Source organism: Vipera ursinii, assembly GCF_947247035.1.
Source record: "Vipera ursinii genome assembly, chromosome: 7".
NCBI classification, from domain to species: Eukaryota; Metazoa; Chordata; class Lepidosauria; order Squamata; family Viperidae; genus Vipera; species Vipera ursinii.
The window spans coordinates 2,163,539-2,180,541 of NC_139521.1; the positions used below are offsets into that span (position 1 = coordinate 2,163,539).

A 17,003-nucleotide genomic window follows, 5' to 3' on the forward strand; every position below is an offset into this window, starting at 1 on the left:
TTTTTATATTTTTTTTAATCAAAGTATAAAACACAAAGAAAAAAAGCATGGAAAACCAAAAGAAGAGGAAGGGGGGAAGGGGGGAATAGTGTAAAAGAGAGGAAAATAAAGGCACTGACTTCCAATTGTCTTTAGCACAATAGATGGCAACAACATTACAGCCACATTTTTTTGCTTCTACACAACAGATGTACAAGCCACTTCTATAACACAACACTCCTAGTTCACAACAACAGAAATCAAAGTTTCATTTTTCCACCCCCCCCCCCCCACTGCAAGCACAAAATCCGGAAGCAATTTCAAAAATAAAGACGAGATGAAGTATATTTTTTCCCTTCGGGTAATCCTTCCGGATGCTTAATCTGTTTGCAACTTTCTCAAGTCCTGCTTCTAATGACCTTTTGGATGCTCGCTTCAAGAAAAGAGAGATTTTGTTTTAAGTCCTTACACTTTTATTTCAAAACTTCTTTCACTACGGATCAAAGCCTACTCACCTGCTGCTGAAAAAAACAACAACAACGTGTCTATCCAAAGGTTACTAACAGCTGAAAAGCAATGAGCAAGCCGTTTCCAAAAATGATTAGGAAAGGAAGTATGCAGTATGCATAATATGCAGCCCGGGGTTCGTAAAGCTTTTTCTTGAATTCCAGAGGCTCTGAATCTAGTGCAGATCACTGTCTTGCAGCTTTCCTCACGAGGACCAGCTGCCTGGAATGCTTCTGGGTGCTCTCAGGTCCCGTCTTTGTCCGGAGAGGAGTTACAAATTCAGAATCAGCTGGAAGAGACCTCAGAGGTCTTCTAGTGCTTGAGATCCTCTACCGTTTCAGACAGTCTCTTCTTAAAAGCTTCCAGGGATGGAGCACCCACGATTTCTGGAGGCAAAGCTGTTCCACTGGTTAATTGTCCTCACTCTTAGGAGGTTTCTCCTTAATTCCAGGTTGCTTCTCTCCTTGATTGGTTTCCATCCGTTGTTTCTTGTCCTTCCCTCTGGTGCTTTGGAGAATAAGTGGACCCCCTCCTCTTCTTTGTAGCAGCCCCTCAAATACTGGAAGACTACTATCATGTTCCCCCCCTACTCCTTCTTTTCTCTAGACCGGCCATTCCCAAATCCTGCAACCGTTCTTCATATGTTTTAATCTCCAGGCCTTTGATCATCTTTAGTCGCTCTTCCTTTTTTTTCATTCCGCCACGATTGACGGCTCTATTTTTGATGGACCTGTCTATGCTTCGCCATTTCTTCCCTGGAAATCTAGCTACGATGTTGTTAGTGTCCTTATTAATGGCAGTAGAGTTTGTAAGACTTGTTTGCCAGGTTCACAAGCGCCCGCTGCTCTCAGATCTTATCTGTCCTTGATCAAAGGAGCAGCGATACTTTTAGTGGAGCAGGTTTATTATTCTGGCATAGAAATAACCGCGACGAATCTTTTTGAGCTTTGGGTTCACATGGCAAAGCACTCTTAACGTTTCTCTGAATTTAGTGATATAAAGGGATTCACGGATGGCCTTTGTGAAGCTTTTCCAGGGCTTATCGCAATCTCATCTTGAACAACAATTCTACTACCGTAGAAATTGATCTTTGTGCTACTGTCTGCAGTTTTTGGTCAGAAATAATAACTTGGCTTATACCCTGAAGTAGGTGTTCTGTACCAGCCTGCTACCGGCCTTGCAGAAAAGGCAACCCCTTTACAGACGGCAAGAGGCTGGAATACGTCTGCCAAATTTATTACAAAAACAAACAAGACACGAACCAAGATACCGGAGCTTTGAAACACTATCTGAGCGGTTGCTTTCAGCAAACCAGCCCTCCCCACACAAGTCCTTTATAAAGAGTTCAGGGCGTGGCTTCTCTCTCCCTCCTTCCGAGAAGCCCCATTGCCTTCCTCTGTTTACTCCTACTTGACTGCCTCCTGCATCGGGCGTCCTTGAACAGGGCCAGCTGTGGGTCATCTTCATCCACGCTGTCAGGCTCACACAGCTGGGTCTCCACCAGGTGGGAGGGGCCTGGCTGGGGGCTCTGCGGAGCCTCAAAGCCATCATCAGCAAGTTCTTCAACACCCCCCTCCTCCCCCTCATCTGAGTCATCCGACCCAACTGCCGAACCCACAGGCTGACCCTGAATCACAACAGTAGGGATAGGCAATCTTGGCTCTTTTATGACTCATGGACTTCAACTCCCAGAATTCCTGAGTCAGCCATGCTGACGGGAAAGGGAGAGGTTTCCATGCTGAGCCATGCTGGCTCAGGAATTCCGGGATTTGAAGTCCATGAGTCATAAAAGAGCCGAGGTTGCCTACCCCTGCCCTGAAGGAACCAATAGGAATCAGGGTTTGAAGCACACAACAATTGTTCGTCAGTCTCTGTCCACGTTTTCCCTAGGTGGAATTTTGTAAATTCCATTGTTTCTTTCATTCTCCTGTAACTTGTCTTTGGTTCTGGGTAATTCCTGGCCATGTGGCTGTGGCTTGGTGGGCTACTGTTATCCCTAGAGGTTGGAGAATTCCTAGACTTTGGAGAAATAGTAGCTTCAGTTCTCTTTCACACTGTTGAGAAGCAAAAGTCCACGGATTCAACAGGGCCTTGCATCATCCTTCAGAACAATACACTGGCTGAGGTCATAGAGTGCCAGAACGTTGGCATGTTCCATCTTGCAAATGTCTCCATTTGCCCAAATGTGCCTCCTCTGAAACTCATTTCAAGAATGCAGGACTTGTGGAACGAATCTTCCCGTCTTCCATACCCCAAATTCTCCTTAGCTTAGCTATATATTGCGGGGGGGGGATTCATTTTTAAAGTAGCTTCCTTTTTCCACGTAAAATGTCTCAAATAACATGAAGCCTCTTAGGTTTATGGGGCTCAAGCCCTGTGGCTTGCAGGGATTGGACAATCTCTAGTCATGTTCATCACCAACATGATCCAAACACGATCATCAACATGATCACCATCAATGAGTCCAAATGATTGTCTGTAAAAAGCAGAACACCAAGCAGAGGCTGCAGACGGACAGACCTCTCCCTTTGGAGAGAATCAGAAGCTCTAGAAATCTGGAAAGGTAAATATCTGAGAGAGAGGAGAAGTTAAGAAACAGGAAATATAAATAATATTAATAGGTAGGTAGGTAGGTAGGTAGGTAGATAGATAGATAGATAGATAGATAGATAGATAGATAGATAGATAGATAGATAGATAGATAGATAGATAGATTAGTGATTATGGATTATAGATGATAGAAGATAGATGTAGATGATAGAAGATAGATAAAAATAGATGATAGATAGATAGATAGATAGATAGATAGATAGATAGATAGATAGATAGATAGATAGATAGATAGATAGATAGATAATCTTTACTAGGAAATCTTTAATAGGAAATCTAAAACGATTTTTAATAGGAAATCCCGCCCTGAGGTTTTGGCTCAGATTGAGAAGAAGACAAAGGTATAAAAAGTATTTGGATGTCATTTAGACTGAGATTAAAGCTTGGGTGTGTGGGTTAAAATGGACTCAGAGATCTGAAGGTGACAGAAAAAAGCGAGCACATGTTTTCTGAACATAGAAGCAACATGCAAGCCAGACTGGGACAGACATTTCTGGGTCAATGATCAATGAGCCAAGAAGGGTTAGGTCCAATCGATGTTATTGCTAAACCACAATATAGCTCTGGGTTGAATAAGCACAGATTAGTAACCAAGCATAGCTTTGTTTAATTGTGGCTGCTCATATACGATTATTGTCTTTTAATTGTTAAACAGATTTACACGTCCAGAAAACCTTTGAAGAATCGTCACCTCAGAATGCCAAGATGCAACTCTTGAGGAGAAATTTGGAGGTAATTTAAAGCACAGATTAAAGGACTTCAAGGATTACATATGGTCAAAGTGAGGGGATGCAGGCATCCATATGAAGACAAGAAGAAACAGTGAGTGAGTGAATGTGTGAGACCGTGGATTGTTCTCCAGGTTTGCAACAAGGGCCTCCAAACTTGGCAATTTTGTGGACTTCAACTCCCAGAATTCCCCATGCTGATTGAGGAATTTTGGGAGTTGAAGTCCACAAGTCTTAAAATTACCAAGTTTGGAGACTCCTGTTGTAGATCAACACCAAGCTACAACCTATAAAATGTTGTCTTCAAGTCAAAATGAAAACTCAGTTCGATTATCTGTCTCTATATCATGTATGACCACCATGTGTTTACTTTATTAGGGTTGTATTCTTAGCGGAATTCCAATTGAGGTCTAAATGTAAAACATAAAAGAGATCATTTATATCTTTGTCTCCAACCACTTAACCCCCCTGCAGTATATTTTACATTAATTGCAGTGTTAGAAAACTGATGAAGGTTTTCAGTCCTGAGACCCAATGTGTCGCATGCCTAGACTTTAGATCTAACAGCCCTGGATTAATTTACGGAAATGTTAAATCGCTTGAATTTAAAAATATGAGAACGATAGGAGCAAAGCTGCATGAAACCTGGATAGGTCTCTAAAAGATAACTTCTAACTTCTAGGTAACTTCTTTATGAAAAACGAGTCTTTTCCAACATTTGCTTTCAATGGTACGATTTTCACGATTCTGTTATCCAGGAGTCTTCAAACTTGGCCCTTTTATGACTTGTGGACTTCAACTCCCAGAATTCCTCAGCCAGGCATGCTGGCTGAGGAATTCTGGGAGTTGAAGTCCACAAGTCATGAAAGGGCCAAGTTTGAAGACCCCTGCTGTTATCCAACATGTGAGGTCGATATCAACCACATTAAATCCTTTAAAAGTCTTTAAAGCGTGTGTTTCTCTAATCCAGGTAGTAGTTTACCTTGAGTGATGGTATGATGAAAATCCTTGAGAGTCAGGGCAACAAAAACGCTGTCTAGGGTACGGTTAGATAAGAGAGGGCATAGCCCACAGCTGGGCAAAGAGATAGGCGGGAAAGATTATCCTTAATTTCTCAGGCTACAAAAGCAACAGCGAGAGGTTTCTACTTTCAGACTTGCAACATTCTGTTAATATAAGGTAAAGTTTCCCCCGCACATGCGTGCTAGTCGTTTCCGGCTCTAGGGGCCGGTGCTCATCTCCGTTTCAAAGCCGAAGAGCCAGCGCCTGTCCGAGGACGTCTCGGTGGTCATGTGGCCGGCATGACTAGATGCCAAAGGTGCACGGAACGCTGTTACCTTCCCACCAGAGTGGTCCCTATTTTTCTACTTGCCTTTTTACGTGCTTTCAAACTGCTAGGTGGGCAGAAGCTGGGACGAGTAACAGGCGCTCACTCTGTTACGCGGCACTCGGGATTCGACCCGCCAAACTGCCGACCTTCTGATCGACAAGCTCAGCGTCCTAACCCACTGAGCCACCGCGTCCCTTTCTCTGTTAATATAGCCTTACAATAAAGTAGAATGAGCTCAACTGGTTATCCCAAAGGTGCTTTTTCATGAGGCAACTGGACTTTCTTGTCGGAAGAAGCTGCAGAAGTTTCTTGGATGAGAAGCGAAGTGTCTTCAAAGAAAAAGACGTGAGAATCTCCACAGACATTGAGCTCAACTGGTTATGTTTCCTCTTTGGACTACGAAAGGAAGGATGGCCCTCTTAACCTTATTGTACACAGTTAGAATCCTTGTTTTTTTAGATTTATCTGGAAAATAGACTTTGATTTCAGCTTTTTTTTTTGTCCTCCCAGGACAGCCAATTACGTTCTGGCTCCTGTTTCTGTGTTTCCTCTTATTGACGGCTTTCCAATCAATATCTGAATATATGTGTGTCCCTCTGTGTGTGTGTGTCTGGTGTATATCAAGTTTGTGTGTGTGTATATGTGCTGAAGGAAGAATTGTGTGTGTGTGTGTGTGTATCACGTTTGGGGTTTTTTGTGTGTGTACGTACTGAAGGAGGAACTGGAGAGGACGTGGAAAGTAAAAGTGGTCCCAGTGGTGACCAATTCCTCCTTCAGTATGTACACGCACACACACGCACACACACACACACACACTTGATAGACACATACACACAGAGGCCTGTGATTCCCAAGCTGAGACAGTGGCTCTAACAGATCCCAGGAGCAACAACACAGCCCTCTGTCCAGAACAGTGCAGTGCTAGGAACAGCTAAGATCCTACGCTGAATCCTTAAATTCTTGGGTCTCTGGCAGAGGACCCAAGATTGAGGAAGACTCATTACCTGCCACAAGGGTGAAAAGGTTTTTTTAAAAATTTCTGCTGTATACTGTGTGTCTCCTTCCCACAATCTCTAATTGTTCATTCTGAAAGGCGAACTTGGTCTTGAACTCTTTGTTGGAAAAACTTCCTGGTCTGATTATTCTACACAACACTGGGCCTTCTGAAAGTCAACATTTTGTGATGGATTCTCTTTTGGTACGCCTATTGATCCAAATTAATGGAGCGGATTGTACATCAATTTCCTGGTGGCCAGGTTACTGTTCTTCCCCTGTGTGAGAAAGATGAGAAGCCTGCCACTTCATTGACCTGTCTTTGTGTTATTTTTGTTAAGCCAACAAATCTATGACAGCTTGCTGTAAAAGTCTATATATAGTCTTTGTAAAATCTGCTTTTGAATCTGTTCCCAGAGAAAGATTGTGGGACAACCTGAATACCGCTTGAATGTACACGAGATTATTGGATTTAATTTGTTGAATCATGCCATTCGAATAGAACGTGATGGCGAAGATAATTTAACTGACTTTGTGTCTGTTTCAGAGGACTCTGACAGGGCTCTGCCCGTGCTGCATTTTTTCTTAACTTTAAAAAAAAACAAAAACCTTGCGTTTTTGAGAGCTATTTGTGTCCTCTTTATTCACCTAAGTCAGGGATCCCCAATCTCTGGACCGTGGCCCACTAACGGGCTGTGGCCTATTCGCAACCAGCCCACACAAGTGTTAGGCTGGCGTGCACGTATACATGCAGCTCAAACTGCACACGTTGAGCTGTGCATGCCTGGATGTGCACACCGGCTTGACACTGGCGTGAGTAGAGATGTGCACGTGTGCATGCCGGCCCAACACTCAAGCAGCTGGGTCCCCCTCTCCCCCCCCTTGCCGGGTCGCCAAGCAGCTAAGGTTGGGGACCACTGATCTAGTCTAGTCCTCTGCTCAAGCAGGAGGCCCTATATCATTTCAGACAAGTGGCTGTCTCTTGTTAAAAGCCTCCAGTGATGGAGCACCCACAATGTCTAGTGGCAAGCTGTTCCACTGGTTAATTGTCCTCACTGTTAGGAAGTTTCTCCTTAATTCCAGGTTGTTTCTCTCCTTGATTAGTCTCCATCCATTGTTTCTTGTCCTGCCTTCTGGGTCTTTGGAGAATAAGTTGAGACTCTCTTCTTGGTGGTAGCCAGTCGACACTGGAACACTATTATCATGTCACCCCTAGTCCTTCTTTCTTCCCCCAAGCAATGCTGCAGGTACTTGAAAGAAGTAACAGGCCCAATTCATCGGCTCAAAGCAAAATTCAGTTCTACCCACTTTCCCTCCTGAATTCTGCTTTATATTAGGATAAACCAGGATAAACCAGGCTAGAATCCACCCCACCATTTAGATTAGTTGATTCTCTCCAAATTACATTTTGGCTTTCCTAGGCCTCCATTCGGTTCCTGTCCGTTAGCCCAACTTTGTGACTGCTTTAAGAGTCTCTCCTGCGGTGTAATAAGTAGCCTTACCCTTAAGGGGAAAAAAGTGGATGAATTCTCTTCCTCCTGTTATGTTATTACAGAGATTTAAAGACTGATTACTCCCATATTAATCAAGTCCTCTGAAAGGAAATATAATGGGCTCCTTAATCTTTCCATTGTAATAGAAAAAAAAGAGCAATAATTTTGATTGTTAAATACTTGGCAGCAGTGATGATACCTGTAAGAATTACTTTTATATAAGTGGACAGATTCTTTGACGTCCGTGGCTGTCTTTCTCTGCGTATGTGCTTACATATAAAACATCCCGGTTTTTAATATGAGTTGTGATTACATTCCTTGGGGCTTATCTCATATCGTTCTAGTTCTCATTGTAAATGTTTGTAAATTGTAAATGTTTATATATGTAAATGTTTGCATATATATTTGATTTTTAGCTCAGATGTTCGTTATATGCCTTATCTGGGTAAACGTCTAACCTGGACTGTAATCTCAATAAAATTATTATATTACAATTCAGTTTAGCAACCAAGGCTTCTCTGAAACATTTTTCGAAGCTCCCCATTGTTAAACACCGTAAATACTCAGTAATAATGGCTGGTTGTCTAGTTTTAAGTCTTTCCAGGGAAAAAAAATACACCATTTCTATAAAAAAGAATCAAAGAAGCAGTACGCACAGCTTTTATTCAATTGATTATCATATGTAGCTGCCTTTAAAAAAAAAAGTGTGAATGGTATTTTTCAAGCGATTTCTTGTGCAAGACCCCATTTTGGGATGGGAAATTGTAGGGAAAAATATCCAATTAAATGATCAGCTTCTTAGGGAATACACACAGGCAGCATTTAAAGATTGCAAGTAAAGATAAAATTAAATAAGGAAACGGGCAAAAAAATTGGTAAGCTTATTGAGGGCATTGCTGTTCCAGCTTGTTTTTTTCCTCTTCTGCCAAGTATGCGTAAACTATTCCTCAACCAGAAAATTCCCCTGGAGCTGTTTGCTCGTGACCTATATAAACCTTCGGATGAAATATTGACAGCGTAAAACAAAAGAACAAAAGCATCAGGTGCTTCTTTCAAGAGACAAATAATTCGGTTTAGAACATTTTGCGTATAGTGTTGTTCCAAAGCAATTTTGTGTGTCCAGTTTCCTGGTAAGAGGGGCCTAGAAAGCATATTTCTTGCATGTCTTTTTGCTTTTGACCATCTTTGAGAATTATGTCGGGACACCTAATTCCTTTGGAGAACAGGTTGACCCCCCTCTTCTTTGTGGGAGCCCCTCAAATGTTGGAACGCTGCTATCCTGTCACCCCCTGGTCCTTCTTTCTTCTCCAAAGCAACGCTAGAGATACTTGAACACAGGTAACAGAAGACCCAAGTCATCTGCCCACAGCAGAATTCAGGAGAGAATTCACCTTCCTCGGGGTGACTAAGTTAGATCTCACAGAAGGCCACCTGGTCCTCTTCAGAATCCAAGTGACATCTTCTGCAATGATGTGGTGCTCCAGATATCAGGAATCCTCCCCCAAATAAGCAAGGAGATAAGCAACCTGTCCGAGATGGTATAGGTTCTCCTGCTTGAGCAGGGGGATGGACTAGAAGACCTCCAAGGTCTATTCTATTCTATTCTATTCTATTCTATTCTATTCTATTCTATTCTATTCTATTCTATTCTATTCTATTCTATTCTATTCTATTCTATTCTATTCTATTCTATTCTATTCTATTCCATTCCATTCCATTCCATTCTCTCTTCTTATCCTATCCTATCCTATCCTATCCTATCCTATCCTATCCTATCCTATCCTATCCTATCCTATCCTATCCTATCCTATCCTATCCTATCCTTCTTATTCTACCCTAACCTACCCTACCCTACCCTACTCTACTCTACTCTACTCTACTCTACTCTACTCTACTCTACTCTACTGTACTCTACTCTACTCTACTCTACTCTATTCTATTCTATTCTATTCTATTCTATTCTATTCTATTCTATTCTATTCTATTCTATTCTATTCTATTCTCTCTTCTTATTCTATTCTATTCTATTCTACTCTACTCTATTCTATTCTATTCTATTCTATCCTATCCTAGAATTTAGGAGAAATTTCCTGATAGAACAACTAATCAGTGGAATGATTAATTGCCTCCAGAAGTTGTGGGTGCTGCATCACTGGAGGTTTTCAAAGAGCGGCTAGACAGCCACTTGTCTGAAATGGTATAGGATCTCCTGCTTGAGCAGGGAGTTGGACTAGAAGACCTCTAAGGTCCCTTCCAACTCTCTTATTCTCTATCAGAGCATAGGCTGCAGATTGTTAAAACCAATCTGGAACAGATTTATTGAAACTGTTTGGTAAATTTCTCTTCTGGCAGTTTAATGTAAGAGATCATTTGAGAACTCCTAACCCTTCTTTGCTTTAAACCTGTTTGCCTGAGAGTTGATACAAGCAGTATTAAAATATAATACAGACAGAAGAAATAATGGCGTTACTACTGCAACTGGGATGATTGATGGTTGGTTTTCAAGTCTGGGAAGGAAAAAAGAGGGTGAAGAATCTACCAGTTACTGCCCTGGAGGTACTGCTCAATAATTTGAGCGAGGTCCAAAATACTGTCTGATCTCACATCTGAAGCATTAGTGAAGCGTAGTAAAAATAGGCCGTAAGAGCAGTTGGGTGTAATGGTTAAGACTCAGGAAACCATGAGTTTAAGTCCTGCCTTAAGTCCTGTCCCCAAACCAGCATGGTAATCATGAACCTTTGATTGTTTTTCTCAGCCCTGGGAAGAAGGCAAGATGGACATGAAAGATTGCAGCTTGGAATGTGGATAGAGAGAGTAAAAATGATGTCCCAGGGGGATGGAAGAAGGAAGGAAGGACGGGAGAGAGAGAAGATAAGAAATCAAGTCCAACACATGTGAGAGTAGGTGTCAACATCTCAGGCAGATCCTAGCCTAATTCACATGTCCCAAAGGTGCTTTTTTTTCAGGAGGCCACTGGACTTTCTTGTTTCTCCTTGGAAGACCTTTCGCTCCTCATCCCAGAAGCTTCTTCAGCTCTGACTGGATGGTGGGGAAGGGAAGGATTTATACTCCTTGCAGACAGCTAGTCATTTGCCTTCTTTTTAGAGAGTCGTTGAGGCCACTTGGTACAAATGGGTGTGGAGCCTTCTTGGAACTGCTGAAAGGTCTAGGAAGTCCAGTTAATGAAACTTTGTCTCATGATTCTCCAGAATTTTCCCACGCCTTCTTCCCTGTATTTTTCAGCTTAAAATTTGTCAAGGAAAGGAAAGTTGAATAATGTAGAAATATTTCAAATCTAACACATATTTGCTATCTTTCATCTTAATCCATCTGAGACTTTTTTATTATTATTAAAATTGGTTCAGAGATTTATTACGTCCTGCAGATCTAAAACAATTCAGCCCAATCTATCGATTTTGGTTAAACAATCTTATTTTGATAATTTTCCATATGACTTAGATTTTTAGTTTTCTGTATGTATAAGTGCCTGTTTCTGGTGAACATCAATTGCCTGGAGGTTATAAAGAAATCATACTCATTTGTAGTTTCTTAAACGGAAGCATTTTCTTGAGAGGAAATGAAATTAATGGTGCTTTTTAAAGCTAGGTTAAACATTAATTATAATTAGCGCTTCGATCTTGTTTGCAGTAATCACGAACCTAAGTTATAAGGGTATTATACCAATTCTGTTTTTCTACAATTTTATTTAGGATTCGTTATTCCATTAAATAACTACTCAGTTCTGTTTGAATTCCTGTTGTAATTTGCATGCGGTTAGAAGTGAGTTATTATTTTTTTGCAAATCAAGACCTGCCTGAATATAATCATCTAGGGGGGAAAAAATGGTAAAAACAGATCTGAGGCATACTTTGAGTGGGTTATCGGGCTTCTAAAATGTTGTACTTGGGCATTTAAAAGAATCAAGTGATTTATTCTAAGGTTTTTAGCAATTATGTGTAATCACAGTAGACAGGATGGCAAGTTAAAGGTGAGTTCACGGTGGTTTTACAATCACCAAACGGGAATTTTAATCTGAATGAATGCTTGGGATGTTTTCCCCCCATTTTAAGACTAATGCCAATCTTATTATTATTTTGGTTTGTCACACAGTCAGCCAGATGTTCAGAATGGATATATCATGTCCCCCCCTGGTCCTTCTCTTCATTAAACTAAACATACCCAATTCCAGCAATCGTTCCTTATATGTTTTAGCCTCCAGTCCCCTCACCATCTTTGTTGCTCTTCTCTGCCCTCTTTCTAGAGTCTCAACATATTTTTTCACATTGTGGTGACCAAAAATTGGATGCCATATGCCAAGTGTGGCCTTACCAAGGGACTGTAAAGTTTTATGAACACTTCAAGTGATCTCGAGTCTTTCCCTCTGTTAATGCAGCCTAGCACTGTGTTGGCTTTTTTGGCAGCTGCAGCACACAGCTGGCTCATATTTAAGGGATTGTCCACTAGATCCCTCTCACAGTTGCTACAATTGAGCCAGGTACCACCTATACTGTACCTGTGCATTTGATTTTTCTTGCCTAAATGAAGAGCCTGACTTTTTTCATTACTGAATTTCATTTTGTTAGATAGTCTGTCCAGATCCTCCTGTATCTTAAGCCTGTCTTCTGGAGTGTTGGCTATTCCTGCCAACTTGGTGTCGTCTGAAAACTTGATGAGTTCCCCATCTATCCCCTCATCCAAATCATTGGCGAAGACATTGAAAAGTACTGGGCCTAAGACAGAGCTGTGGGATACCCCATGTAGATGCATTTCTATTGAGGACTACATATTAAGTACGGTTGGACAGCCAGTTGCAAATCCAACTGGTGGTGATGCTGTCTAACCCACATTTTTCTATCTTATCAAGTAGTGGTTTGTGGTCTACTTTGTCCAATGCCTTACTGAAGTCCAAGTAAATTATATCCATAGCATTTCTTCGCTCCACTGTCAATGCCTCGAAGTTCTTTGAAGAGTTTTATCTGTCGGAACCATGATGTCCACTAATTTTGTCACTTGGTTAAAGATTGCAATAAGATTTGTCTGCCACAATCTGTCCTTGGGCATTTCTGGTTTTCCTCGCTGTGTGGCTGTCATCGCTTTGTATTCCTTGTCTTACCCAGAGCGAATTCACCCTTCCCATCCCCATCCTTGCCTTCCTGCCCTCCAGCCTGATAGCTAATTGTAATTGAAGTGGCTTTGCAGCCATGGTTGTAGATGACTTACTCTAGAGCCTTACGGAGCCCCCTTACAGCAGGGATATTGTGTTGCTCTTTCGATGAAACACACTTTAATTAAGTTCTCAAGTCAGAGTAGAGCTGGAAGGACCTTGGAGGTCCTGCTCAAGCAGAAGACCCTCCATCATTTCAGAGAGATGGCTCTCCAACCTCTTCTTAAAAACCTTCAGGGATGGAGCACCCACAACATCTGGTGGCAAAGCTGTTCCACTGACTAATTGTTCTCACTCTTAGGAGGTTTCTCCTTGATTCCAGGTAGCTTCTCTCCAGTTTCCATCCATTGTTTCTTGTCTTGCCTTCTGGTAGTTTGGAAAATAAGTTGACCCCCCCCACTCTTCCTTTTGACAGCTCCTCAAATACTGGAACTCTGCTGTCATGTTACCCCTGGTCCTTCTTTTCTCTAGAGTAGCCAAACCCAGTTCCTGCAGCCATTTTTCATATGTTTTAGTCTCCAGACCTATAATCATCTTTTTTCCTTCCTTCCTTCCTTCCTTCCTTCCTTCCTTCCTTCCTTCCTTCCTTCCTTCCTTCCTTCCTTCCTTCCTTCTCTAATGGCACCCTTTTAAAGTAAAAGCGTGGAGTTGAAGGGGTGCATTTAATCCAACCTTCTTTAATATGCAGGGAAACCAATTACGTCGCCCACGAGAGAAAGCAGTGAGGACCATCGTATCCAAACCCTCCTGAGATGGAGACTTCGCCGCTTCCAAGAATTAGACTCCCACAGGACTTGTTGCAGAAAGTTTTCTCTTATACTGAACTGAACTCTGCAACTAACTCCATTACTCCGGATCCTGTTTTCCGTGGCAAAGTAAACAGCCCAGAGGCATCTTCTGTCTAACGTTCTTTCACACAGTACACCCGACGTCTCTCCTCACTGTTCTCATCTCCCTATATCGCCTTTGGAGAACCTCTGAATTTCTTCTAAGCTGTTAATATGGTTCAGCAAGTGTGTGTGTGTGTGTCTGTGTGTGTGTGTGTGTGTGTGTGCCTAGAATTGCACGCAGTAGTTCTGGTGTTCTCTCAATGGTATGGAGTAGAGAAGAATAAGGCAACCCACAATGGCCACTGTCTTCAGCTTGTTGACCATCATGCCTAAGGATGCCTCTACTCCACGCCATGAATTTCCCATCTGGATTGTAGCCTTTGATATTTCTTTCCTCTTACATTGCGATGGCTTTTTTTTCTTCCTCTTGAAGAACATCTGGACTCCTCCAAGCCTGGTCTTCAACCTGTCCAACTTAGATTGCAATCTCATTCCGTCTTCTTGAGTGTCAGGCCGACCAATTGATCAGCAGGTCATCCGTCTGATTATCCAGCTAATTAACAAATCATTAGGCCATTTGTTAACAAAGCTTGACTGAGGCTTGGCCCAAGACAGATCCTGCAGGACCCCAATAGTTACATACACGCCAAAGTGAAGTAGAGCCATTAATACTGACTTCCAGAGCCAGTGGTGAACTGACTTAATAGAGCAGACATGTCAAACACAAGGCCCGGGGGCCGGATCCGGCCCGTGAAGTGGTTTCATGCGGCCCGTGAAGCCATCCTGGAAACAGTGAGGGAACGGCCCCCGCTGCCTTGGCCCTGGCCCAGAGACCCTCCTCCTGCCAGAGACCCTCAGATCTGTCCCACTCCTGCCCAGGCCCCCATAGGCACCCTTGATGCCAACGATGTAGAGCTGGCCACGCCCACCCAGTAGGCCGTACGCACTCTAGCCACGCCCACCCAGTAGGCCACGCCCGCCCAGGCCATACCCACCCGGCCCCCTGAGGGCAACCGCAATGCTGATGCGGCCTTCAATGAAATGAGTTTGACACCCCTGTAATAGAGGGAGAAGGAGGGAGATAAGAAAGGAAGCAATAGCCATCACAATAACAGTTACACTTATATGCCACTTCTCAGTGATTTACAGCCCTGTCTAAGCAGTTTGCAGAGTCAGCATATTTGCCCCCAACAATCTGGACCCTCATTTTACCAACCTCGGAAGGGCAGAAGGCTGAGTCAACCTTGAGCCAGTCAGGATCAAACTCCTGGTAGTGGGCAGAGTTAGCCTGCAATACCGCATTCTAACCACTGTGCCACCACGTCTCTTGAGATAGATAGATAGATAGATAGATAGATAGATAGATAGATAGATAGATAGATAGATAGATAGATAGAGTTGATAGTTAGACATAGCCCTTAGACTTATATACCACTTCACAGTGCTTTATTTCCCTCTCTAAGCAGTTTACAGAGTCAGCATATTTGCCCCCAACAATCTGGGCCCTCATTTTACCCGACCTTGGAAGGATGGATGGAAGGCTGAGTCGACCATGAGCTGGTCAGGATTGAACTGCCAGCAATGGGCAAAGTCAGCTTGCGATGCTGCGTCACCACGGCTCCTATCAAATCCCTTTTGTCCTTTTTTTTTTTTTTGCATGCATGCATGCATAGAATCCCACCCACGCTTAACAGACCTTCTGCTTCAAGGAATTAACTTTTTCCTTCCACGGATCCACTATTTTTACTTCTCTCCTTAACGCATCGCGAGAATAGCATGTTGCCATTTTTACGGCAAGCTTAGAGGAGGTTGCAATATTCATTAAGCTTTTCCCACAGTCATGCCACGTTTTCCTTCCTGATCCCTGGCTGTCTGTTCCGATCCTGCTAACAGATAGGTGAAGCTTACATTCCTAAGTGTGTGCTAACACGCGTCCCTTTACATAATAGAATACCTGCCTCTATGATCTGTTTACACATCATTTTGTTCAAGAAGGTAATAATGTTTCCCAGCGCTATATCATTTTGATGCGCGTATAATTGCCCAGCATACCCTGCATTTATAATCACACACAAATTATTCTCAGCAAGCTTAGAAGAAACATTCAAAAGACAAAACTAATCCGAACTAGGAAGCAAGGTCGGTGGGCGGAAACACCACATTTATTTTGCTGATGTTTTTTTCTTGTCTCCAGCAACGCTGGAGTAACTTGACTGGTGCCCTTTAGTAATTCCGAACAACAGGGGACGGAAGTCAAAATGATCTGTAAAGTCATAATGTTTCTCTGCATATCATAGCTAAAGATCTTAAACCAGGAATGCCAGGCTGATCAGGCTTTGGGGAAATGTTAGATCTTCGTGGTGAAAAAGTCACGGAGAAGTCTTACAAGCATGTGCAAGAAAGCAATGGAAATATAGGTAGGCCTTGACTTACAACAGTTCGTTTAGCGACCGTTCAAAGCTACAACGGCATGGAAAAATGTGACTCACGACCCCTTTTCACACTTACGACCTTTGTAGCGTCGGCAGGATCACGTGAATTTTGCCGTTTTATGACCTTCCTTGCCCTAGTCTTTAAAGTGAGTCACTGCAGTTGTTCAGTTAGTAACATGGTCATTAAGTGAATCTTAACTTCCCCATTGACTTTGCTTGTCAGAAGGTCCCAAAAGGGGATCACGTGACACTCTCCCGGGGATGCTGTGACCGTCGTAAAGGTGAGTCAGTTGGCAAGCGTCCAAATTTTGATCCTGTGATCGCGAGAGGGCCGCAACCGCCATGAGGATGAAAAACAGTCATAAGTCCTTTCCTTCAGTGCCGTTGTAACTTGGAATGGTCGCTAAATGAACTGTTGTAAGCCGAGAACTTCCTGTCTGAGCTTTTCCTCAAAAATCTGACAATCCTATCATTTTTTGCCACCCTTCTCTATTTTGGTGGCTCAGCCAAATACACATCCTGGAAAAGTCCTTGGGCAGTGCTTTTAATAACGCCCGCTCCTGACGCCGGAGGGAGGCTGTGATGGTTGTGTGAAAAACGGCCATAAGTCATTTTTCCCAGTGCCGTCGTAACTGGGAATGGACACAAAACGAACTGCTGTAAGTAAACCAGATCAGATATTTTTTCTCTGACCTAAAATGTCTAGGTGGTGATTTATTTTTTTTTTAACAACCTCACATCCTCCTTTAGGAAGAGCTCATGAGAACATTGTAATTGTCTAAACTTTCTTGTCTTCTCTGGACAATGACACACCCAAACAAAATCCTTGGATGTTTAACATAAACCCACACTCGACGGGGGCTTACTAATCTCCCAAGGAATCTTCTTAAGCCATAAAAATTCTAGAAGAATTACTAGCTCAAATGTCTGGCGTCTC

General features: G+C 42.6%; 1 protein-coding gene across 2 annotated transcripts in view; it reads left to right on the top strand.

Annotated features, from left to right (window-relative positions):
* SLC34A2 (solute carrier family 34 member 2) overlaps positions 1–17,003 on the top strand; it is an 87,427-nt gene that overhangs the window by 22,041 nt on the left and 48,383 nt on the right. The window contains exon 3 of one of the 2 annotated variants that reach the window (XM_083367654.1): positions 3,752–3,828. In XM_083367654.1, coding sequence (XP_083223780.1) covers positions 3,802–3,828 — 27 coding nt within the window. In that variant the 5' untranslated portion in view covers positions 3,752–3,801. Of the gene's footprint in view, positions 1–3,534; positions 3,829–17,003 lie in introns of those variants that run through there. The other variant, XM_083367655.1, reaches the window with a different exon arrangement.